This window comes from Chlamydotis macqueenii, chromosome 2, assembly GCF_036417535.1.
Source record: "Chlamydotis macqueenii isolate bChlMac1 chromosome 2, bChlMac1.mat, whole genome shotgun sequence".
Taxonomy (NCBI): Eukaryota; Metazoa; Chordata; class Aves; order Otidiformes; family Otididae; genus Chlamydotis; species Chlamydotis macqueenii.
Window position 1 is genome coordinate 155995142 of NC_141557.1, and position 26771 is coordinate 156021912.

General features: G+C 43.1%; 1 protein-coding gene across 1 annotated transcript in view; it reads right to left on the bottom strand.

The window, feature by feature from the left end:
- Positions 1-3645: 3645 nt before the first annotated feature.
- The window catches only part of ST3GAL1 (ST3 beta-galactoside alpha-2,3-sialyltransferase 1), a 77793-nt gene continuing 54667 nt past the window's right edge, over positions 3646-26771 (bottom strand). The window contains exons 3-7 of the mRNA XM_086741300.1: positions 18159-18355; positions 16345-16524; positions 11824-11869; positions 8980-9099; positions 3646-7104 (exon numbers count right to left, since the gene is read on the bottom strand). Coding sequence (XP_086597426.1) covers positions 6931-7104; positions 8980-9099; positions 11824-11869; positions 16345-16524; positions 18159-18355 — 717 coding nt within the window. The 3' untranslated portion in view covers positions 3646-6930. The remainder of the gene's footprint in view (positions 7105-8979; positions 9100-11823; positions 11870-16344; positions 16525-18158; positions 18356-26771) is intronic.

Consider the following 26771-nt stretch of genomic DNA (forward strand, 5'->3'; position numbering starts at 1 on the left):
AATTCCTCATTGTCCCTGGCTATTGGAAATGGTCATTTAAAATATTATTCCAGCTCCTACAGTAACAAGAATAAAACTGCCACCAGTGGTCCTGGCTGCATGCTTCCCAAAGAAACTCCTAGTTTTTTTTCAGTTCAGATCATGTCATTCCTGGTAGCGGTGACAAGTAATCTCACCCAATTCCAGTGGGTTATCTGTGGGACGAGTCAGTAATTGGGAACCACTAGTAACTGAGGTAGTTCGGTGTAAATTTGACCTAAAGATTTACTTCAGGTATCGTTGGTATTACCAGACTTCAGGAAAGGCCTTAGCACATCTTGAACCCATAGACTTCTTTAAGTCTCTAGCTTATTTTAGTCTGGCTGGAATGGAGTTAACTTTCTTCATGGCAGCCCATATGGTGCTGTGTTTTGGACTGGTGACTAAAACACTGCTGATAACACACTAGAGTTTTAGCTGTTACTGAGCAGTGTTTGCACACTGCACAAGTGTCAAGGCCTTCTCTGTTTCTCACTCTGCCCTCTCCCAGCAACTGAGCTGGAATGAGCAAGAGGTTGGAAGGGGACACAGCAGGGACAGCTGACCCGAGTTGGCCAGAGGGTTATTCCATCCTATATAATGTCAACCTCGGGAATCAACTGGGATGGAAGGAAAAGGAGATAGGGGGTTGTCTTCCAAGGTGGCTGTTGCTGAGACACTGCCTGAACGTTGGTCTGCTGATGGGAGATGGTGATGTTTGACTGCCTTTACATAGCTTGACTTTTCTTCTTCCTTTACTGATTAAACTGTATCTCAACCCATGAGTTTTCTTGCTTTTGCTCCATGCCATGAGATGGGGAGGAGGGGAACAAAAGAGTGACTGTGTGGGTGCTTGGCTGCTGTCTGAGGTCAAATCAGAACAGCAACATGTGTTGCCCAAAAGCATCACCAACCTGATTCACTCCTGGCCTACCTACTTTGACAGACCAAGCAAATGGTTGAAACACTACTTTGTTTCCAGAGGTCTTCTAGGAGCTCTATTGACTTTATTTTCATTTCACCTGTCTTAACCTTTACTTCTCTTTATTTCTGTTGACTTATCTACCTATTCAAACCAAACCCTCAAATGACAGAGCCTGTCAGGCTGTCAACTCTCTGATGTCCCCAGCGATGAACCATGGGTCATTAGTCACTCCCATGGCTGCGCCTGTGACTCCACCACCACCGGCAGCAGCTCAGTGCCTCATCAGCATCTTGGGGAACTTGCTCACACATACCCACCCTCTGATATCTGAACATGAGGATGTGTCATACAAAATTCTCCAACACTCAAAGGAGAAATAGGAGTGGAAATCACTCTTTGCATTGTTTTCTACCATATGAAACCCTCTCAGACATGAACACATGATGTGGCTGCAAATTGGACATGCTTCAAAGCACAGCTCAAGTACAGCCTGTCCCTTCAAACACCCGGTCACAGACTGAGGGTTTGGGGTGGGGCTGGGGGAGCAATGTGGATCTCCCTCGATGGTGACAGCTCCAAAAAAACAAGGAGAGGAACACAAGAATCCACATGGGGAGAAACTGCTCTAAGGGGCTCCTTGATGTAGTACTTGATTTGGAGGCTTGGTTGGGCATCCTTGGAGAAACATCATGGTGCTGCAGGATGCAGCGTTAGTGGCATAGACCAGGATGCTTTTCTTACTAATTTAGTGTCTGAGTGGCCAGGGAGGCAGCTGGTTGTGCAACTGTTGGCATCGTGTGTTAACGTTCAAGTCTCTGGTTATGTGGAAAAATAACTATTCTGGGAAATGTCCTATTTTAGTAGGAGTGTTAATGTCACAGGTCTGGCCAAATTCTCCTATCAATTTATTTATATTCTACCAGCCAAAGGTTACCTTAGAAACAGAGGAGTAAAGTGACACACTGCATTTCCTATAGGAGGAAATTAAACTGAAAACACTGAGATTTACCTTTGCGTGGAAGTACCTAACCTTGGTAAACTTTTCACTGTGTGAACCACATTTTATTTCACATTGCCTGAAGATAACAAAATGTAATGAGATGTCCTCCCTGAAAGTCTGTAGGAAAGACAAGTGAAAACAGAGATTTTAAAGGTGGCAAGGGACTCCCTTGCTTTTTCATTTGTTGGGTTTAATTGCTATCCTGAATGTGAGCTATCAAAGGAACCCATGCCATGAACTGGAGCCATATTGTTCCCCTGCGGGTACTTTATTTCTTCATTTGATGGTATAAATCCTTTGTCCAGCTCCTGTGGTCGGTCCATCTGTCTGGATGTTGCTGTTGTTGCTGCTGCATGTCTTCCTGGTCTCAAAGGGTGCTCAGATTGTAATTTTTTTGCAAATTACTTCCCTGACAAAATCATTTCAGACCTGGAAGCTGCATTTCAGTGAGCTTCTTGCAAGTGGACATGAAGCAAAATGCAAAATGATTTTCAAAAGCAAGCTGTTCCCCAGTGTTATTTTGCTTTGCTGAAGATGGCAGAGGAGCAAATATTTTGCATCTCCTCCCACAGTGGCAAGTATGAAGGTACAGAGCCACTGTGACGCACAGTTCAGTTTCATAGCCATCCCAGGTTAGCACTCCTACTTTCTCTGTTTGGAACAACCTCATGACCAGTCTGGTTATAGAAGCTCTGGGAAGAAACCAGGCTTGGGGACCTGAAGTGACTGGGGTAACTCCTCGGACTTCTGTGCCTCTGCTTCCCGCTCATTTTCAACAAGTGTGATGCTAGCTGGGCTGTATCCATTAGTGGTAGTTCATATCTCACTGATGCAGCTTGTTTAGAACCGTGGGTTGAAAAACAAAGTATGAAGCAACTCCTGAAGGTCCTCTGAAGGTCCCACTGGAGAGCAGCCCTGTGATGACTTCTTGAGCTCCTACCACTAAGCAACCAGGCTGATTGCATTTCAATGGACAATTTACATCAATGATAGTTTGTGTACCTCGTTCATTCCCTTAAATGATGAATGGAAATGGAGCATAAGGAAACTGAACAGCTTATGAAGTCCATAAGAAATAGTAAAGGTGGAGTGTCCTCAAGTAAAGCAATGGTCATGCAGATGAGGTGGTGTGGCATGATGAAGTGACACCTGCTGACACCAGTACCCACTGAGGGCTGGCTTTGCAACATCAAAGATGTCCAACTCCTGGATTGGGTTCTTCTAATGGACAGCTTAGGCCATCCATAACTACAGTGCTTATGTGATCATAGCAGCTAAATTAGGCAGTTAAAGTAGGGACCTGGTGTGGACCCTCAGCATCTCTCCTACGGAAGGAGCCAGGCCTGTCAGCCCCAGAGAACAGGCAAACTGAATCTCTTCTCAAGTCACTGATTTCTGAGTCTACCTTAATTTCCCTTATATATAACCTAAATATAGCATAGATCCATGAGAAGACTACAGACATATAAAGTTTAAGTTTATTCTCCAGAGACATTATAACTGCCATAAGCTGAGCAGTGTGATGCCCATGAACACAAGCTTTCCAGCAGCCTGAAGCATGCATTCCTCTGCTGATGTTACCAAAGGGATGGGTGGGAATAAGGCTTCTCTACACTGTTATGTGACAGAGGAGGTTCTGGGAGCTAAGGGAAATATCGTGGGAAGAAGAAGCACACACAGAGAGAAACACCTTTGATTTGATTACAATAAAAAATTTATTTTGATTCATATCATACTGAAAAATTAAATAAATAAAATGTCAAAGAATGATTGAGTGAGACTCCCCACCATCAAAGCAAAAAAAAAAAATATATATTATCATAATTGATTGTGTAGTCAAAGAACAATAGGAAGAAAATCTGGTCATAGGAGAAAAAAAGTGCTCAAGAGATTTGGCTTTGGTAAAAACATAACACACACCCAGGGAGTGAGGACTTTGCAGTAGTGGCAAATACAGTCCAAGAGTCTGAAACCTTGACATGTCGCTAAATGTTTTCCATTGTTGTTTTTTTTAAGCAAAATAAACCCAGAAAGTTTCTAGCAGGAACACAGACAGTCTTCAACATTGGCAATGGAAATGAATTCTTCTCTCAACATCATCTGTTTTGGTGTCTCCTTATTCTGAAGATATTTGAACAAGCAGAAAAATAGTGGAGAAAATGAGACAAAGACCTGACACAACAGTCAGTTGCCTAAAGGACTCTGGGAAAAGTTCCTCTGGAATAGAAATGTGATGGCATACTGCTACTGCTAGGAAGGTCCACTCTTTGCTGTCATCACACTCTGAAAAATGGACATTGGTGGTACACAGTTACTGCTTGCTGTCACACACAAAATTAAATGGGAATTGTGGCTTGTTCCATGATAAAGACACTAAATCTGTCCATGTTAGTATGAGCCATGATGTTTCATATGCGCTATCAGAGGCAGGATATTCAAAGGAAAATTGGATATTTAATTTGGACAGCAAAAGAAATCTTTCAGAACAACACAGACTAGAAGATAGGTTTTTTACCACTTTCTTTGAACTCAAACTGCCATCTGTGATTAAAAACTCAATGGGAATTAAGTATCAAACCATCATGAGTTTTCTTCCAAGTCTTTCTAACAATGACTGAAACAGTAATTAAATGTTTCTGAATTACTGACATCTGTCCATGAGGAAAAAAAAAAAAAAAAAAAAGGTGTTAATGATGAATAAAGTATCTCCAAAATCCAGCCATGGGATGAAGATACCATTGGAGTCTTCCATGGAGCCTTGTCCTCTTAAAGTTGCTTTGCTTGCATTACTGTGACATCTGACATTGTTTAACAATAACTTAAACAGTGGAAATGCTTAAAACAAACATGGTTCAGGTAGAAATGTTTCATACTTGTACAAAGGACATGTAGAAGACAGTAAGCCCACTGAATTTGCTGCTTCTGTGACATGCAGGTGAGTTCTGCTGGCCACCATGCTAGGTGGATGAGGATCATGAACAGGTCTTAGCATAAGGATTTGAAAATCCTGCCCTTTCTGTATTGCCAAACTGAAGAGTCATGTGTACCTGAGCTCAGTACCAGAGCACAGACGTATGGCATCTCTTCTCTTTATATGCTGTGAGTTCAGTAATATTCATGCGGGTAAAGTAGTTCATGTTGGCGAATAGTACTGTGGCCCAAAATACGTGTATTCCAGCTGACCATTTTGCCATGAATTGCTGTCTTGGAGGGGAATTCATGGTTAACAACTAGCATGGAAAGACCAGGGGATAAATCTTGGACTGAGGCACATCACTGGTTGAAGGGCGAGGCTTTCGCTGAGCTCAAATACTCATCAGCTTGGACATGCTGCCACAACTGGCGCATGAAGGACAAGTCATTCAGGTGATGATTTCTAAATTGCCACAAACTCCAGCCATCATAACACATTAAAAACAAAATGTGCCATTTTTTCTAAGTCTGATCTAAAGTCCATTGAAGTCTGTGACAAGAACTCCATTGGCTTCAGCAGAGCTGAAAATGGGTCAATAATCCATGAATCCTATTTTCATTATAACGGGAAGAAAAAAACACTGTTCCCCCTTCTTCATTACCTGAACTTTGTTCTTGGATTCATACTTTTTCTGTCCATGAGGATTAAATGCATTGATTCCAGCAAAAATCCATGGATATAAAATCTCCACTGTCACTTCCCTCCTCTCACTGCCTAGATACTGATATTAATACACTCATTCCTCCAGAGATGCACATAATTTTGAAGTCAGGCATACACTCTAGCATCAGCTTGTGTAGATTGTGTCCTTGTAGATGCTGCTATGGGGTGAAAGATTGCTCTTGTATTGCTAGCTGATATCCCAACCCATTATATTTCTTCCATTTCAAATGGAGACCTTGCAAAGAGACACCACTTTCTAAATTTGTAAAAAAAAATAAGAGGAAAAGTTTTAAAAATTAGTCTTGCTTGTGTTTGCTTAAATACAATATAGGAGCTGTTATTATTGTTTTTGACTACAAAAGTATACCACTTGGAGGCTAAACTTTGGTTAATTTTCCCCCCTTTTATAAAAAAGTTTAATTTAGGGTTTGTCATCTTTAAAAAAAAAATCACATCTGTTGCACAATTATAAAAGGCACATATAAATGACTGAAAGAAAAAAAGTTCATTTTCCAACCTTACACTGTTTAAATAAAAATGAACATTCCAGAGTATTTTACACCAAAAAAAAAAAGAAATAAAAATTATATATAACCAAACAAGACAAACAAAGAACTGGCTAAAAAGGCCTTTTTTTTTTTTTTTTGCTGGAGTTTTCAGTATTGTTTTCTCTCTCATTATGGCTGTATAGGAAGCAATAGTAAATAATATGTGATCAGAGATGATTTGATCTGTATTTTCTAGACACTACTAATGCCGAATGAGGCAACGGTTGAAAAATTTACTACTCCAGGCAACTTCATCATGTTTTTGCTTAACACAGCATGAAATCAGAAGTAATAGAGGAAACAGAAGAGACAGTTCAAAAAGAAGATCAACAGCAGAAGTGAATTAATTTCTTTGAGGTAATCCTTACTATGATGTTCACAGCTGCCCTAGTAGGTCTCAAGTTCCAGAAGTCGTTTTCACTCTTCTTCAAGGATCTCCTGCCTTACTTGAGGAAAGAACGGACACACAAACAGCAGTTCCTGTGCCCAGATTTCTCCTAATTGCAACAGGCAGACCTTTTCATCAGTAATTCAGAAATCAAACCTTAGAGCCTAAGCAGAAATTCATTTTTTTTTCCCACAACTGATTGGTAGTTCCCAGCTCTCTGTAGATAGGAAATCATGTGCAGCGTGGAAGCCGGTCCTCGGCCGAGCTCCCTGCGGTGAGCATTGCAGCAGTGAGACGCTCCGAATCCACCACAGATTCATGCATTCAAACCTGGCTGGCACCCAGATCATCTTCACTGAGCTTTCTTCTGCTGCATGTTGGAATTGCAGCCCCCACTTCTCCCCGTGGCCAGGGTCATCTACCCTTGAAAAAATTTATTTTTTCAATGGAGGCAAGAGTCAAAGTTACATTGAACTCAAAATCCCCATCATGGACACCTGTCTTCCGGAAAGCTCCAGCTGAAGCGTTGTTTTCCCAGTAATGATGCCAGTGTCCTTTGCTATCTGCTCCAAAACCATACACATTCACCTAGGAAGTAAGAGAGAACTAGTGTTATGGCCAGGAAGGCAATTGGTCTTCATCTGAAATGTTGAAGAAACTCTCTTGATTCCCAGTTTATCTAGAGGCAGCAGCACCCAAGGACCTCGGTGGTGTGCCAAGCTATTCTGCTGCATGAGATGATGCAAGCACAAAATAACGGCCCAAGTTCTACTCAATGGATGTTACATCCTAAGCTATGCTGAGACCACTACCATACCTGAATCCAGACAGAAAAGGAAATTTCTATCCATGAATTCTTGTTTAGCAATATGAAAAACACATTCTTGTCCCGTAAGCATGATGTTTAGTGATGCATGATGGTCAGTGATTTGGGATGAGAATCTCCTCTTTACCTGATTAAGGCCATAAAGAGCGGAAAATTTTAGTTTTGCTCCTAGTCTTCCAAATGATGACCCATGTCAACCCACACTTGTATGCTTAATTATATGACACTTGCAGTCACTTGAGAGGCAGATGGACATCATGTTCTTTGTGTGTATACTCTCATGGCCTTTCCTCTCCCAGCAGCTCATTTATCGATGGCTATGCCTGCCTCCTCTGGTCCAAAAGTCCAAACATCACCGTTGGCTTATTTCAGCTGAGAGTGGCAATGTGGCTGGGTTTGAACAGGTCATAACCCACAAAACAAGTGCCCTAACCCACCCCCACTTGCACACACCAAAATACAAGCTCGTTTTAAGTTATTTTTGATAATGTCAGAATCTTGCTCGTTGCCCGCTTACCAGAAAACAGGCTCCACCCAAGCCACCCATCCTATCTGCTTTGGTTATGGTACAGTTTTTGCCAGCATCATTAGGAGTATTTCCATCACTTCTCTGAGCAATGCACACCTAGGTGACAGAAACTCTCTTTCATCAGCAGACCTGTGTACAGGCCAGGGATTTTGCCAGTATAGTGTTTATTCCCCATATTGACAAGCCCATGCTTGCAGGATTTTGTAGAGCTGACCTGGCCTTACACTAACTAGCTAAGTCTCCAATCACCTAGGAACACCTCGCATCACTCAGGCCAGGGAATTTCCTCAAGTAACTGCTGGAGCAGAGGCATTTACCATAAGCTCCAGTATAAACCCACAAGCTTGGGTTTGAAAATAGACCACCTGCACTCCCCAAATTGGCTTATGTAAGAGCTGATCATCAAGGTTCTTCAGATGGGAATATGTTTAAGGTTTAGATATCTAAATGCAGGTGCCCGAGCATCCATTACAGTCAGTGGCGATGACTGAACACAGTCACTGGAGACCCGGGAGCAATCCTGCTCCCCTAATGGAGGAGGTTGCTTTGCTGAATCAGCCTCTTGGCTCTGCTGATTAGACAGATAAGACTTCAATGCAGTTGCCCAAACATACGTGCCATTTGAGATGTCCTTGCATACTCAATACATCTACTCAAGGCAGGTAGATGTCAGGCCAAGGCCAAGAGATTCATACTTTTCTGGCCTGGCCTGGCAGCTGGAGGCAGTGTTGCCCAGGGCAACACCAATGACTCTAGGTGCCTAAACAGTGAGACAAAATATAATTTGAGCTTCCACTAACAAAATGGGCATGGACACCATATGTATTTAGATGTTTTCTAATGCCAAGTGGAATCTCACTATTTATGTTCAATTATATTCCCCTGGAATGCATCTTAAACCCTACCAATTGCTGACATTACAAAAATCAGTCACAGTCAGTTAGGCATATCTGCAGGTTACTGAGGACTCTGCATCTGTTTGAAGAAGCAAATGGCAGAGAAGATGGAGAGGGGGACATAAAGGCTGAGTGAGTAGTGAGGGCATGTTTCTCGAACTTTAGTGTGAAATATCCTGATTTTTCATCTATATATCCAAACACACACAGACCTCATCGCATACGTGGAGTGCAAATATCACAGAGAGAAGGCCTGTGGAGGGGTATCTCCCATGATGCTGGAGCCAGTTTTCATAGACGTATTTCATGAAAGCTGGATTATAAACCAGGATCTAGGCAAAATTGGAGAGAGACTCATTAGTAAAATACTCTGTGAAAAAAAACAATAGTAGCATGTCATCCCTAAAGGACACTGGGGAAAGGGAGTAGGGGAGAAAGGAATGATAGTTATTCCCTGAGGACAAGTGAAAGGGAAAAACAATGTCCCGTAGTTAAGCGCATTCAAGAATATTTCCCATATGCAATTACACATGAATATTCCTTCCTTGGTCTTGATATCCCAGCTACTTACACTAATGTAAATCCTGGATGATTCCCGCTGAAACCGATGGGTATGAAATGGCACAAGTGAGAAGAGAATCAAGCATTCAACTCTTCCTGCAGCATCCTGATTTAACACAGGTGAGCTCTGGGGAGTTGGAGGCCTGAGCAAGGGAAGTGTAAGATGCCATGCCAGATTTCTTAGAATCATGGAACCATTTAGGTTGGAAAAGACCCTTAAGATCATTGAGTCCAAGTAATTTGGCTGGGAACATAGGAGCAGCTGCATCTTCTGCAGAATACACCAACCATGTCTTGGTATCTCTATAGGTACAGATCTAAGGAAACCAGGGCTCAGGCATACACTGTCAGGTGGCCAACCAGGTTGCATCAGCTGCATTTCTCCTGTTTCCCAAACATCCTATTTTAATCTGCTTTATTTTTTTTAAAAAAAAAAAAAAAAAGACATAAACTGCACTTGGTTATCTCCTGGGGAAATTATGACGCCATCTAATGGTGACAGAGCACTGAAGATCAGACCAGAGTGTACAGTAAATCCAAGGACTGGCGGGAGCCCCTGGTTTCAACCCCCTTCCCTGAATCAGGTGAAGAGAGGCTTTTCCCTCCACGCTGTGTTTGTAACTAGAGTGACAGCGTTTCAGTGCTATCTGGTTACCTGCAGGGATTTTCCTTTTACAAAGTCAGAGGTTAATTGCTGATATTGTATCCGTGTGTAATCGCTTCTCACAGGGTGTTTTGCATTGCATGGTGTGGGAAGAAATACAAGCTTCTCATGTCCCTGCCATACCCTGGGCTGGTGCTACTCAACTGTGACATGAGTTTAACAGCCTGCCATAGTGCATCTCACGAGAGTTTTGCAGAGGTTAATGTGTTCCTTACATCAGGTAGGGATGAGCTAAGTGACTATTTAATACCCTGAGAGATCTATGGTTTGAAGCACAGGGATATAAACTGATACTGGTTAAAGGTCTCATTTGCCGTTGGCAAAACCTGGCCTCCCGAATGAAGGACATGTGCTTTACTCTGTAATTTTAATGTTCTGGGGCTAATGTCATACTTTACCAGCCCTTCAGACATTAGGAGCCTGAGCTCCTCTGAAAATCAGCCTCTCCAAAGGCTGAGAGAATGAGACTTTTATTCTGCTGGAAGGTCTGTGGAAGAGGAAATGTCTTTTAGCTCTCCCAACACAGCCTGCCTTGTTTATGTCCTCAAAATATGCGGCTACAACAACAAAAGTCTTTGCACAGTGGCTAAAGCTGCAACATAGGAACAACCATCCTGCCCCATGGGAAACTCTGCCTCCAGCAGTAGGCCATGTCTATTAAACCCAAGCATACTTGGGCAATGAGTCAGTATGCATGGGATGGACTCTCTTCTGACTGCTGGAGGGTGTTTGTCCATCTTTCTTTGACCTTCTCAGAGAAGTGAGGTCCTCTGACCGCTTGCCTTCTACAGATTCACACTATGAAATAAGATGGGTCAGAGGTATTTTGTTAGCCTTGAAGGAAGTGGCATGGCACAGATTGTGTCCACATTGCTCAGTTCTGTCCTTGTGCAAAACAGGGAATATTCCCTGCTCTGTGCTATCCTGCAAACCTTACTTGAACATTCAGACTTGATATAAGGAAAAAACTTTTTACAATAAGGGGGTGGTGGATCTCTGGAACAGGTTGCCCAGAGAGGTGGTTGATGCTCCATCCCAAGGTTAGGTTGGATGGCACTCTGAGCAAGTTGATCTAGCTGAACGTGTCCCTGCTTCTTGCAGGGAGGTTGGACTAGATGACCTTTAAAGGTCCCTTCCAACTCAAACTATTCTGTGGTTCTATGATTGCCTAGGAGAATATTAATGCAACTGGGACAAAACCAGCATGGACTTGGCCTCAGCCCGGTCTCCAGGCTTGTTTAATTGGGTACAGGCAGTTATTACAGCTGTGGGCTAAGACCTTCCCCAAGAGCCATTGATAGTACCTTGAATTCTCTACTGACTTGAAAACACACAGCCTTATTTGTTCAGAGTTCATTTGTTCAGAGATCTGACTCGGGTGTGAGAAACATCCTTGATGTTCAAATAATCAAATTATTTTTAAAAAACGCCAAAGGTTCTCCACTGCTCAAAGTGCCATTACATCCAAATGACTGCAAGAAGTGGGAACAGAGCAACTGCTGTGGAGAGTGAGCACAGTTGGCCAACAGTGCACCTTAAATCTCCCTGAGCAGTACCAGAGGAAGCAACACAACCTTCAGAAGAGTGGTCATGCAGTGGTATAGTCACAAGAGCAGTTTCTTTCCAGCCTCAGTTGTCTAGTGGTTGATCTATGGCCTGAATGGCACAGAGGAGCTAAACCTTTACCTTATCCAAGTCTTGTAAAGTGTGTGAATTCTGGTTACAATTTTTATGAATCTCAAGGGGTTTCTTGGATTCCTGCAGTGTCCCAAAGAGGCAAAAGACCTACAAGTAGATTAGCAGAACAAATTCACAAATCAGCATTGCTCACCTTTTCTTTTTTGACTTTGATTTTCCGTGGAACTGGAACATATGTGCTGTTAGAAGAAAAAAACAACACCAAGATTAGTAAAAGCCCAACATATTGATATTTTCCTGTATTTCCAAGAAAGAAAGAATATTCTTCATGTGCAGGAATAAATTCAAATTATTTGAAAGCAATAAATGTACAAAATTGTTGGAAAATGAGGCTGCAATTAAGTAATACAGCATGAAGAGAACTGAGGTGTCATTGAAGCAAGTTTATATGAAGCCATTACTTTTCTAAATTTTCAAGTTAATTATTGACACCAAAGATTTAGTTGAAAATATATTGTAAAGTCAATATTATGTGGAGCCCATGACTTCTAACGCTTGGCCCATGACTGTTGCAGTCTTTGCACTTTGATGACGGGAAGGGCTTTCAATTTAATTTCATGAAAGAAAAACCTTTTCCCACCAGGGGGAGACTTCTCCCCTCCTAATAATCGTAGCTACTGCATGATTTTCAGAGTAGGTGGTAGCAGAGTTCATAATTTCTGTGGTTATGTGCAATTCTAGCATTCCCAGTACACATCCCCTCAGCAGCAAGCTATTCCCCTCCTCCCCAGGGGGATGCTGAAGGCTTCCTGCAGTTCCCAGCAGAAAACTTCCAAGTCATACCTTATGACTGGCTCAAAATCACGAGTCATGGCTTGAAAACAAAAAAAAAAATCTTTTCTTCCCCATATCTCATGCACAGCACATGCTGGCATGGCACAGCTCATCACGAGTGCTGTACAAAAATCTCCCTGAGTTTGTTTCAAGTGAGAAAATTCTGAACTGGCTTTGTAACTGAATTGTATCCCAAAATATGCCCTGCATACTTTTTAGGTGGGTTGTGATGGATCACCAAAAGTTCCGATTACTTCAATATAATGTTTCTTCTTGGTTTTTTTGGGTAATAACAAGATTCCTATCATTAACGTTTTAGTTCTCTTTGAACTGTGGATCATCACCACTTTGAAATATTAGTCTAAGTCTTCCCAAACCAATGGTGACCTGGCAATGTCCTCATCTCCTTAGGTACTTCTGTGCATCCCTAACACTAGATCCCTGCCTCAGGCTGGATGCAATGGAAGACGCGATGCATCGGTTCTCGCCCTCCAAGATGTGACACAAGATGCTAATGGGGCAACGGACAGACTTTTTAATCTGCCCTCAGCAAATCTGTTCTTGCATTTGCTTCCCATACCTGACCTTGTTTAGCAAAGAAGCAGACTTGGTGATCCAGTGTCCTTTTTGTGGTTATGAAGACATAAAGGGCTTGTTTGCTGGTAAAATCTCCTCATTATTATACAAATAAACAACCAGTCTTTTCTGAAAAGATGATGTGGAGCAAACAAAAAAGCCATACTTCATGGGCTTCTAGCCAGGTACAGTAGAAGACCAAAGTGAACAATATGCAATATTCAAGACAACATTTGCAGACAGCTCTAATCCAACCAGGAGACTGCCATAGCTCTTGTCAGATGACATGTTAGTCATTTTAATTATGGGGTATTTCATTTTTTCAGAAGCAATAGCCAAGTCCTGCTGTCATTTGGCTGCAGAATTTCATACAACTGCACAGAAAGTATTGGCACGCTGATAAAGACCAAATGGAGACCTACATCATTATGATGATATAAAAACTGAGCTGCGTAGCAGACAGGGAGTTAGTGACCCAGTAAATATCACACAGGAGCAGGACAGGGTGAAGCCTGTGATGAAGGTGGCTACAGGTGGAATTAATATAATCTGGAAAACATCTTCTATAAGCCACTTGGCAGGGCTCTAGAGAAGTCTGTGGGTATCACTGGCCACCTTGTACAGGACATTTGCTGTACCATTGACCCAAGTGGAAGATGTTGAAAATTTTAAGGAATACAGAAATTACTCTTCACCAAACCAAGCGGAGATACATGGTGGTTTTTTCACCATGGAGATTCCTAGAAGATTTGCAGAAGGCAAGTGAAGGCAACTAGGCTCAATATACAACTGATGAGGGCCTAAAGGTTTTCTGTCCCAGAAGTATTTTCTTGGTCTTTTCTGGGACAATGCGGTCTTAGAGAGCCACTTTGAAATGGGACATCCATCAGCCAAATAAGACATCTCTGAGAGAATCATTCAGCTATCCAATCAGTCTAATATTAAGGCCATCTCCAGTCTGGCTTTTCTTTTGAACCATAATACAAGATGTTTACCTTTTTTAACTATGAAGTGAGTATTTCTTCTCTTCTAAAATACCACATTTCAGATGAGTTTTGGGGTTTTTTTTTGATGCCTTCTCCTGTTTACAAATGTACAATCAACAATTTCCTTATACACTGTGTCTGACTTTGTGTGTCTAACGCATGCTCATAGGTTTATTCTGCCAGCCTAAAATTAAGTTATGTGTATTGTTATGATTTGTGTGCTTATGATTTTCTGGTTTTATTGCTGCAGCATGTACCAGCTTATTAATGATGCAATTTTACTGCTTTGAGTATGGCAAAAATCTTAAAATACTAGTATTTCTTCCATGGGGTTAACTACTCATACACTAATTTACACCAGATGCTTAGAAAGCTCATGTATACAATCTAATTATAAATATATAATATATCTTGTAATTTATTAAGCAAAGATGTTTTTCTTTTCATGTGCTGTGACTGCCTTGTAGTCAATCAGTTCTACCTTCCTGACAGGCTAAGGGCTCACTCAACTCTGCTGCTGCAACCCACTTGCTACCACTTCTGAGGGTAAATACTCAACAGAAACAGTGAAAAGCTTTGCAATTGGGGCACAGAACAGTGACAGTGATGGAAACACAGATGGGTGATGATGGCAGCAACTGGCCCTCTTGTGAGTGCCTCTTCCTGGCACAGGCATGGATTTGACAAAGATGCAGCATGGGGCTCCATTCAAAGACCACTGAAGGCAGCTGGGAGCTTTCCATTGTTTCTGATAGAATTTGGATCCAGGCTTAAGGGCAGAGGTTCTCAACCTTTTTTATCAATACAGCTTCTAAAAGAAAAAAAAAAACTAAGCCTTCCAAAAAAGGTGATATTTTTAAACAATATTTCTAAGAGGGCTGATTTTTCTGAGATACAAGTGTGTTCTGAAGACAGATTTTTTTTCAAGACATCTTATGACTGTATATACTAAGTGCTGCTGGCAAAAAAAAAGGTAAAAAGAGACTAAACCAGATTTGTTACAAGTTAAGAGAATCTTAATAGGAAGTGAAAAGGATCTAAGATGCATTTACAAAGAGTAAAAATAAGAAGAAAAGAAGAAATAACACTTCATTTGTTGTCCGATCAAAAAGTTTCCCTTAAAAGTGTGAAGTGGTTCTGTGTTCTAAGGGAATATAGTTTTCCAAGTTTTTAATCTTCTGAGACTCTGAAATTGGGAAAAAAAAAGTTGAAATGTCTTGAAGTACTTATTTCTGGAATAAAGTAAGCTGATCAGCTGTTGCTGCCTATGTGTAGCAGGGTGCCACCGAACAATCCCAGTAGGCTGTGGCTTTACATCCAGCAGATAACCTCACACAGTACAAATGTCACGTATTCCATTCTCTGGATTAGGAAAAGCCAGCTTACAGGAAGGGAGAGAATCTGCTAGCAGGCGTCCAGAAGAAACTTGTGTTTTGTTCACATTTCTAATTCTAGTGCTGCCATAAATGTATTAAGCAGGACAATATGTACTTCTGAAAGCACAAAGAAGAAATGGAGAATAAATACCAGCGTGGTTATTGCCAGGTAAAACATGTTCATTTAAAGCTAAGGCACACAGGTGACACACAAAACAATGATGTCTCCTCTGCACAGCTCTCAATCACCTTCCACCAGGAAAGACAGACAGAACTCCTGACCGACCTATCCAGGGGAGGATGCTGTGGATGGGAGACCAAGTATCTCAGTCTGCTTCTGCCCTCACTGCCTTCTGTGAGCCACCTGCCTATCCCTCTCTGTCTCCTCGTCCTCTTTTGCAAGTGGGATGATAGATGTTGGAGGACTGCATGGCCACTCAAGTGTCTCAGGTGGGATAATCCAGGTGTCTAGGACCACTCCTGAATGAATAAACCACCAAACATGTAATTCTGCAGATGGCTTTCTGATGGGTACATCTGGGTACAGAAACATTGCTGCACCCACTGTACTCCCAAGGGACTGGAGAGGAAAAAGGATGAGCAGAAGCCCAAAATGAGGCATTGAATACCAAAGCCTAGGAAGACACTGCTCAAACTTGTCACCTCCAGCAGCAAAAAAACCTCCCTTTCATTTCTTTGAGACGACTGTATGAGGCTGCAAAGAGCTGGATCTGGACATTTGCCTCAAAGAGCGCATCATAACATCAAGCTTTTCCTAGAAAGCAAGTGTTCAGCACTGAACCCTGACCTGAGAGGGTCTGTAAAGCTATACTAGGCATTATCAGAAGTGAGGATTTGCCCAGCGTGGGCTTTTCTGTTCTACAGCAACATATTGGGGCTCCCACCCCTTCAGCCTGCTCACTCAGGGCTGCCCTTACTCACAAGTTGATGGTGCCTGTGGTGAGAGCGGTGACAACCCAGCGCAGGTCCAGGGTTTTGAAGGGGATCAGGATCATGCTCACGTTCTCTGCCAGCTCCTTGTAGCTCTCAGGGTAAACGAAGTGGTGAGTGGTCTTGCTCCCAACATCTGATTCATACCCAGTGGTGGGGGCACGGTTCATTCTGCAGCACAAAAGTAAGAAGTGAGCGAGTGAGGAAGTGGGAGAGGAATAAGGTCGATACAAGCATGTGATTCTTCCCCACATCATTTGCTTGAGGTAGCAGGAAAATGCTCCCACGGCTAAGGAGAGTGCTGTATGCAGGCTCTTCAGATAGCCTTGACAGGGCATAGCAGGCTGAAATGACCATCATCTACAGTGGATAAATTAAAAGTAAATTAAAGTTCAGCTTTAGTGTGGGATTCCTCGGACTGAATGGGAGTTTCTGCCAAGCACATCTCTGAGCACATCCTGGGTTTACAGTCAGCAGAGAGCTAGTCAAAAGACCACTGAGTCCATGAGGTCTCACATCTCCTTTCATCGTAAAGCTGAAGCCTCCCATAGGAGAGAAAAATACTGCCCTGAAGTTCATTAGCTTGACTTCTTGCAGTTTCACCCCCACCCCAATCTGTACAGGTGTATTTGGATGTCTAGGATCAAGGTAACAAACCATGTTATGTGTGATAAGAAGCAGCAAATATTTCTTGTGGTCCTCCCATGAAAAGGCACCAAAGCACAGTGACAAATGCAAGACCTACAGCTGACAGGGACACAGAGTTAAGCATAAATGCATCTCAGCTGCCTCAGATGTGCAACCTGCAGGACTTCCCTGTGTGTATCTGAAGAGCACGTTGGCTTCCTCTGCCTTTGGGGAGGTACTTTTGGCAGAGGGCAAGGCATGCAAGTGATGAAGCAACTCCTGAAATGATTTATTGTGAACATTTAGATGTCATCGAAAGACTCCACAGCATGTCCAAGCCACGTTGGAGGCTAAGTGGCCTAAGGTGGCTTCACATTTCAAATAGTGCTGGTCTTCTGCCAATTCACTCTTAACTTCAGTGCACAGCTTCCTGCTAAAGGTTGTGTTGTTTCTGAGAGTACAATCCCACATGTAGTATTTTCAATAGCAATCCCTCCTTTCCAGGCCCACTGACCTGCCCTGCGTTGCTCCCCAAATTGTGTTGTACTGGTAGCTCTGTATGACAGCTGGACAATATGCTGGAGATGAACTTAGTCATCCCAGATATCTTGGCTGCCCTCTGGGTGGTTAGCTCTGCTTAACTAGGTGCCGTTTATGTCTCAGTGGAACAAAATAGCCAACCTTCATTGCCACAGAAGGAAGAGGCGATGAGACCCTTTACAAGGCGGCTGCAGCCAACCAGTTTTTTCCAGTCCATTGCAAAGTGTCTTTGCCTTTCCCACCCCACTGGGATGAATGAACCAGTCCAAGGAAGTAAAGTCCAATACAGTCAATTAGGTGTGCACAAGATCACTTGTGAGTACGGGATGCAGAAATAACTTTTGCTCAAAACTGGATTTTTTTCAGATTTTTTTTTTAAACACATTATGGATAGTGGAGAACAAGCTTACAGTATCAACACCTATTCATGGTTTTGTTTTGGTTTTTTTTTTTTTCCCAAGCTAATACTTGAGGTCATATCTCCAATACATGTGATTTACATCCCTGAAGCTTAGATTTGCCTTAAGTACCAGATTTCTCTAGATAGCTCCTGAAATCTTTTTTGCTCACTTGTCCCAGAAAATACCAGTGAATCTTAAACAACAGAGACATCTGGAGCCAAGGTGGTGCCTACTCACCTGAGCACAAAGTCATGGGAGTCAATATCTTGGCCGTACTGAGACTGCCGAAGGTTCCCAGAGTTGCCCACAACAGCACACCGTCTGCATGTGAAAGTGCCTCGCTCCTGCAATGGATCCCCATCTCCAGGAATGATCTCAAACAATTCCTTGAGAGTAGCATTCATATTCTTTGGAGTTTTCTCTCCTTGCAATTTCTGTTAGGGAGAAAAATCAGTTCAGGTTATCAATAGAGCTAGCTTTTCAGGGAGCAAGATGTAGCTTCAAATGTCTTCTCAAAGACCATTCTTGCATCTACCTGCAGACACTGTCTCCTGCAGTATATGTTACAAGCTTTCAGGTTGAGAGCAGAAGTGTGAAAAAAAAAAGTGGAAATTCCCTTCCCATTAACTTTTTAAAACTTGATTTCTCTTTTCTCTTCCTTGTCCTTGGATTCCCTCACCCTACAGTCTATCTAGTCATGGTGGAACAGATCATGCATTCTCCCCAAGACTGACCCTAGCAGAATAAATGTTCCTCTTGTGTCTATAAGTCTAATCCCATGTTGGGCCAGATATCTTCTGTTAAGACATGTATAAGATTTCTTCCAGCTCTCCTAGGAAGGACAGAACCTGACAGAGCATAGATGTGGCTGACATCCCTTCCACAAATTTTGGCATATGCCAGAAGTGGAAGTGGGAGATCTTATTGCTGTTTTTTGTGGACTGTGGAGGAGCCAGCTGCTAGTGCACAGGAAACTACGGTAAAGTACAGTTAGCCCTGGAGATGTAAATACATCCAGAAAATTCTCCAGGATGAAGAAAGCCACCCGGACCTTGGTCATTGTGTCAGTTGCCATGGAGGGAAACCCTTTTGTACCAGCTCTGTGGTGCATGGTGGAAACAATGGCTGGATTGGGAAGGTACAGGCAAGGTGCAGGGCAGGTGATGGTCAGACACTCCCTTTCTGGGGTTCTGCTTCTCTGAGGGCTACTAAAGAGACTGGGAGTGCTGGCAGGCTCACAAAAAGCATTGCCCACCCTCTTGGTGCCGCTTGCTTACAAGTTGACAAAGGGAGAACGGCTCCTAACACAAAATCTGTCAAAAGGCTCTGCCCTTGTTCTGCCAGCCCAGGGCAAGGAAAAGCAGGAGGGAGGGAGGAGAAACACCTTTTCCCACAACTCCCAGCAATGGCCTAGGGTAATTTGGCTTCAGCTTCTGATGAGTTTCCCTCAACTGCACCAGTAACTGTTAATTTGTCCTGCTATCTCTCTCTCTCACACACAAACGCACACAGATATGTAACTGTAATTTTTGTTTAAATTTCATGCTCTCTCTTTGCAGACTGATGTAAAGCAACCTGATTTGCACTGCATTGAACAACAGGTCTGTGGAGCTCAGAGCTGCAAGACAACACTGGGGACAAGAACTTGAAACAAAGACCACAAAGAAATGTGGTCTTTAATCTTCCCGCCAATCCTCGCTAACCTATATGCTTATATATGGACTGCATAAGGCAACTAGGGTGCTCAGACAAGCACTGCCATTATTACCACATATGTCACTATTCAGTGGATGGCTCAATTATTTAAGTGCAAAAGGTTACCTTCTTCTAAATTTGTGTGTGATGCTGCAAACACATGTTCACATATCTAAACTCTTGTGTATTCTTTATGAATTCAATCTAACCCTTTTTAAAAACACTGAATTTAGGAGAAACATTTAATGTTTAAAAGCCTGCAGCCTTCAAAATAAATGGAGACTTTTCATAGATATCGTAGAGTATAGGATCACGTGTATAATGCAGAAGAATCCAACTTTTTTAAAAAACAAACCTAATTTGAATTATTTGAACACTTACGTGCATACACCCATGTACATCCTCTCTCTATACAGGTGAACTGACTTTAACTGTCTTTAACAAATGAAAAGGAAAACCACCAAACATGCACCAAAACATTTTTAAGAACATAGTTATTCTGGGGAAAAAAAAAACAAACCAAAAAACTATTCTAAAACTGATTTTGCCTGAGAAAATTCAGATGAAGAAGATAATTTTTAGAATATCCTAAGCACCTGAGCCCTCTTTTTAAGTTAAAATAGCCAGAATGATAGCATACTGTCGTGGTTTTGTTAGTGAGGGGGGGCCTAAGGTGGTAGCTTCTGTAGGAAACTGCTAGAAGTCGCTCCCCTTTGTTCAGTGGACTCGGCCGGGCCTAGGGCGGACCTGCTGCTGGCCAAGGCCGAGCCGATTGGTAGCAGAATGTTCCGTGATAACGCCTCTGCGATAACGTATTTAAGAAGGGGAAAACAGGAAAAAAAAAGAAGAGGAGAGAAGATGTGAAGAAGCTGAGCGGGGGCAGAGGCACAGAGGGGGAGGCGCAGGCCTCATGGGCCTTGCAGGCCTCACCCTCTGGCCTCCCGCCGGGCAGCTGACTGGGCCCGACTCGGTCCAGCCCGGCTGCAAGAAGTGGAGAGGAGATGAGAAGTGAATAAGATGTAAAAAAGATCCTGAGAGACATCTACCAGCCTGTTGTGAGGAACGGCTGCAGACGCCAAGGTCAGTTCAGAAGGAGGGGGAGGAGTAATGCGGCTCCTGGCCAAGATTCCCCTGCAGCCTGTGGTGACAACCATGGTGGAGCAGGTTGTCCCCCTGCAGCCCATGGAGGTCCACGGAGGAGCAGAGATCCACTTGGAGCCCGTGAAGGACCCCATACCGGGGGAGGTGGATTCCTGAAGGAGGCTGTGGCCTGTGGAGGGCCCGCTGGGACAGCTGTTCTGGAGAGACTGCACCTGTGGAAGAGATGACCCACGCCGGAGCAGTTCCACAAAGGACTGTGGCCCGTGGGAGGGACCCTACGATGGAGCAGGGGAGGAATGTGAGGAGTTCTTCCCCTGACCACGAAGCAGTGGCGTAAAACAACGTATGATGAACTGACCGCAACCCCCATTCCCTCTTCCCCCCTGTGCTGCTTTGGGGGGGAAGGTAGTAGAGATAATGTTAAGCTTGGGAAGAGGGAGGGGTGGATGGAGGTTATCTTGTTCTCTGTCTCATTATCCTGCTGTTTGTAGTAATAAATGAATAGTTTTCCCCAAGTCGAGTCTGTTTTGCCCGTGACGGTAACTTTAAGGATTTCTCCCTGTCCTTATCTCAAACCTCGAGCCGTTTTTCTTATATTTTCTCTCCCTGTTTTCTCGGAAGGTGCGGGGAGTGAGAGTGAGACTGCGTAGTCTGGTCCGATCGGGGCTGAACTACGACACATACTTAAAGGAAAGGAACTGGAGTATTGACTTCTGTTTGATTAATTAAAATTATAAGAAACATTATTATGGATAGGCACTTCCATTTACACAGAACAGGAATCTGCCTTTTCTTTCTGCTATGCTGCTATCAGTCTAGAGTAACTCTATTGCAATGAAGTTAAAATATGGGCAACAACATCAACCAGAAAGCAGGACACCATTGTCCTACCATTCCTCGGTTGTACACAATTTCCACAGCAGAGATTATTACTTATGGTAGAGATTCCCTCAAAGACCTTACATAGGATGATGACCTTATTGCACCGTGCACTGAACATCCATCCAATAAGACATCCACCCTGAACTCATTAAAAACACCCTGTTTTAATTTCCTCAGTGATTATCTGATTGGACTACACTTTTCAAGCCTAATCTTCAATCACCACTGATTGGTCTTTGACATTCCAGCAAAACAGAGCAGAGCAGGCAATGAAGCTGGTTAACTCCAAGGCAGATACAGCTTTTAAAAGTTCAGACTTAATGTGCAGCCAGTTCCTCATTGCACAATGTTTACTTGAGTTCTTGAAAAAGACCATTTTAATAGCATTAAAATAACAAGTCAATCATAGTTCACTTTCCCACACCAAATTTTTGACCCTTTTTTGAGTAATGTTGTCCTTTATTTATTTATTTATTTATTTTAACAAGCTCCCATCAGTCTGGCCTTTCCCCATAAATCGACAAAAGCACTGGGTGAAAGTCTGTTCATGCCGTGCAAGGCAGAGTCATGGCAGTGCCATGTGGCTTTGCTGGGACAGCATCCTCCCTCCAAGTGCCGTAGATGTGTGCCAGGGATATGTGTGTGGATATAGCTGCTAGAAGTGGCCTTCAATACACTGAAATACCTGACCTCTGTGTCCTGAGTGAAGTGGCTGCTTTTCTCAGAAGTTTGTGCAAGCAACAGCTGTGTCTGGTCATGCAGCTTGACCTCTTCCCCAAGTTCTAAAAGCACCTTAAACCACTTTGTGTCTACATATATCACTAGGTCACTTAACACTTCAGCTGCCCTCCAGAAAATATTTGCCTTGCACTTGAGAGTCAACTCTTCACCTTAGGTTGTTAAAAACTGTAATTGGGAGTCCAGATTGAGAAGTTTCCTAATAATCTTCATGGGGAAGACAAAATACCCTGTCCTCCTAGCCTTAGAAACTCCCCACTTCACATACAGAAGTTTACTAGCTGGTTTTGCATCCTCTTATTTAAAAAAGGCAAGAGAAAAAAAAAACAAAACCCTTGAACTTTATGCACTTCCTTTCTTTACCCTTGAATGACTTTCCAAGGAAGAGCTTGTTGCTCCTTATCATAGAATCATAGAATGATTTGGGTTGGAAGGGACCTTCAAAGGCCATCCAGTCCAACCCCCCTGCAAGGAGCAGGGACATCCCCGACTAGATCAGGTTGCTCAGAGCCTCATCCAACGTGGCCTGGAATGTTTCCAGGGATGGGGCATCCACCACCTCTCTGGGCAACCAATCCTTCTCTCATCACTGTGTGCACACCTCCAATAAGGGTGATAAGGGACTTTGTTGCTTTTATAAACATCTTGGAAGGCTTCCCTTGGCTCTCTGGTACCATCACATTGCCAGTGACTGCCAAGAAGCAGTATCCAAAACTCAGCCAAGGGGATGCAAAAGGAGGGTGTGATTTCAGCCAAGGTTGCTCAAAGCTAGTAGCTTGGAGTGGTGAGGACACAGCTACAGTCAGGAGAGCCTCAAAGGAAAGCTCTCCTGGTGCCTGTGCATCTCACATCCATGGAGAAGTTTGGCATGGTATCAAATACACTTTCAAAATTCCAACTTATAAGGAGGTAGAAAATATCCTGCTTTATCTGTAATCACCAATGTGATGTGGATTCCAATGGAGCATGGATGGAGACACAACTCTCGTGGTGGACCACCAGGCATGGGTGTGGTTCTGGCAGCAGCCAGCACTGCTGGGGCAACCCTCCTGCAAGCACATAGCCAGGCAACCCGGGGAAGCTGGTGTGTACAACACTGGTTTTTGTGGCTTTTATAATTTATTTTACCTGCTTTTAAAAGATAAAGAGGGAATAAAGCCCCATGAGAATCTCTTTCGCACAGCTACTAATTGCCTCGCGGCAGCAGTTCGGAGACATTAATACTCACACAGCGCTTCCCAGCTATAGGACACTGTATAGAGATTAATCCTAGCAACAGCCTGGTGGGGCAAATACAGGTAATCTCCATTTTGCAGACTGAAGGATAGGTTAAAAGGAAGCCACCAATTTTAAAAATGCCTCCTTGGTCTGCAAAATATGGCATTACAATTGTTATATTTAATGTCCTGCAATTATTATGCATCAAAGAGATTGAGGGGAAGAATATAGGGGCTTTCAAGAGTTCAGGCTTTGTTTAATGATTTCTGTCTGTCAAAAACCATGCATTCTCAAATATGAATGTAAGTAACACACAATAATATGGATATGCCAAGTTGTATGGTTTCTGACTTCCATGGCTGGTACAGGTCACCTCCACGCTACTCTAAGGAGCACAGACCCTGCCTCCACCGGCTCTGTGTGCCCTCACAGTGCTTAGAGGGACCTATGAGCTTGGACCACCCTCAGATCCATCCTTCCTCACCATAGGAGACCCTGGAGCTGCAGCCCAGCTGGACGTATGCAAGGGCTGGCAGCAGGGATAAGATGTAGCCCAGGGTCAAGTTTTGTCTTCCAGTACATCCAAGGCTGATCTAAACACCATAGCTGCACCCAAGCAGCAGGACACCAGGTGGGACTGGGCATGTGGCACGCGCTGGGACCCAGGCTGGATTCGGTGCCACCTTCTGCTGTGAACACGCTACTTTCAGAGCACTGAGCCCTTTGTGTTGCTTTCAAAGTATCACAGACAGCGTCCCAGTTTTAAAGAAGACTTCTGGTGATCAAAGTATTTGGGCAAATTTTCTACAAAGAGCACTCACAGTGCATGACTCAGGTGCCAAGTAGCTCTGCTTAAAAATAAGTGCAGCTTCCACGACTTCCCCAGCGCATGTGCTGGGGATGCCCTTTTGTTCGCCGTCTGGTTAAAAAATCTTTAAGCTGAATATTACATTTTTTTTTCCAACAAACATAAGGACTAAAAGCTAACATTTTCTTTTAGATACGCTAATCACATGGCCCGAAGAGCTGAGCTTTCTTCCAAAAAAAGAGAAAGCAAAACCCTCAAATATCATAAGACATGAGATAAAAATTGTTGTAACGTGGTATTTATGAACAATGTGCTACAGATAAGATTGCCGAGGAACTCTGCGCCTGATTTTACTTATCACAGCTTTAATCCATCAGCCTCAACAGGGTTATTTCGGATTTAGAACAGCAGGTTCTGATCTCATATCTTTTGTACTTCCTGACCACCAGAAACAATGCCACAAAACCCTGAAAATAAAACAAGAAAACTATAAATAAATGCTATGCTGTGTTACAGCATATAATTCTTGGCCTCTTTCCTTCTGCACGGGTGGAAATACTCACAGCATTTGTGTTATGGAACAACAATGAAAAAAATGCAGGTGAACGAGCTCAGGCAGGTGGGAAAGAAAATATAAACAGAAAGAAATGCATCACGTAACATCAAATGCCAACTTCCAAAACACTGAGACCCTCACAGTACCTAGGCATAAGATGAGGGAAGAGAGATGGACAGACAGACACACACAGGTAGAGGAGACGAGAAAGAGGGAGAGAAGGAGAGAGAGAAAGAGGAAGGAAAGGAAGAAAGAAGAAAGGAAGGAAGGGAACGGAGGAAAGGAGGAAGGGAGGAAGGAAGGAAGGAAGAGAGGAAGAAGGAAAGTAAGGAAGACATTTCTAACATGCTAGTTATAGTCTGGAGTATTATTAATGCCCAGATCACCCCAACAGAGGACTCCAATTCATCTTTAAGTCACAAAAAGCACAGAGCAGTCACAGGGGTGTACCCAGGAGGAGAATTTGGGCCATTGTTTGTTACTCGACTAAAGTAACCAAGGGAGAGTTGATCAGCTGGGTAGATTTAAGCAAATGAAAAGCAAGTAACAGCCCTGACAACAGCCCCATTGTTTTGGTGAATACAGCAACACCCAGGTACGTTCTCAGGTGCCTTCTCCAGAAGCAGCCCGGCTGTGCACCAGGACAAGCCGCTGGCACTGTCCTTCTCTTCCCTGCTCCTTCCCACCCGCACAGACTGTACTGCCAACTCCAGCACAGACAATGCAATTTTATTCACAACAGCCAGGAATATTTCCTTCCAAAAGGCCACATCCTACCAAGTTGGAAGAGCTTAAACCATATATTCTCCAAATAAACCAAGAAGCAGCCTGACAGCCATGTGAAGAGCTCTAAGCACGTGAAACCACCCCATCATTTGCCCCCAGATGTCACTTAATCTCAAATATTGGTCATTAGATTCTGAAATTAGTCCTCACTTTCCTAGAAGTGGAGGCATACTAATGCTATGGGACTATCTGAATGAGTAATCCTTATTCACATACACAGCAACAATGGGAAGGAAGGGCAGACCAAGCCTGGTAGACAGGCGGCTCTCCAGCAAGGGCTCTGCCTGTGTTTAGTCCAAGCACATCACATGGGTCTCCCTGTGACAGGAAAGTCAGAGCCTTGTAATAAATAGTTCCAGTGCCGTCGTTGTCGTCTCAGTTACAGCAAAACAAAACCACCACACTGTCTAAAGTCAGTTCCTGAGAGCTAATGCACGTCATTTCTCCCCTGAAATAAAATTTAAGCAATCTCAGATCTCCTCATGCCTCATCTTTTAAGTACAAATATAGTAAAAAGTCAAAAATTATTAAAGCAAGCGAGAGTAAAAGATGGCTATGAGCAACGTTTTAAGGCTGGTAGAAATCTCAGAACCACTTTGAAGATGAGCCTAAGAATACACAGCGGAAAGGGAGCAGAGTCAGGATGCACCTGGGAATTTCTTACTCTAGAGATGACTCTGACTGTCTTGGAAAGGCTTACCCGAAGCAACATGTGTATAGGAAATAGGTTGCAACAAGGACCTGAGGCCACATCATGCCTGAGTTTACCCAGAAACATCTTTCAGAGGAGTCAAGGCACCTTCTCCACCTACTATAGTTTAAGGTAAGTATTTTCAGTAAGCAACTGATTTCCAATAAACAATGCAGTTTCAGGGGACAGCAAAATATTTCACACGTTTTAGTTGAAGATAAATTCTGGCTGAAAAAAAAATGCTGGAAAAAGTGTAGAAATCTTAGACAATTTATTTTTGCCATCTAAGAAAAAACTACTTTGATTATGTGTTCTGAAGCGGTATACTCCCTTTGAACTTGACCTGAATTCCAAAAATGAATGAAAAAACTAAAA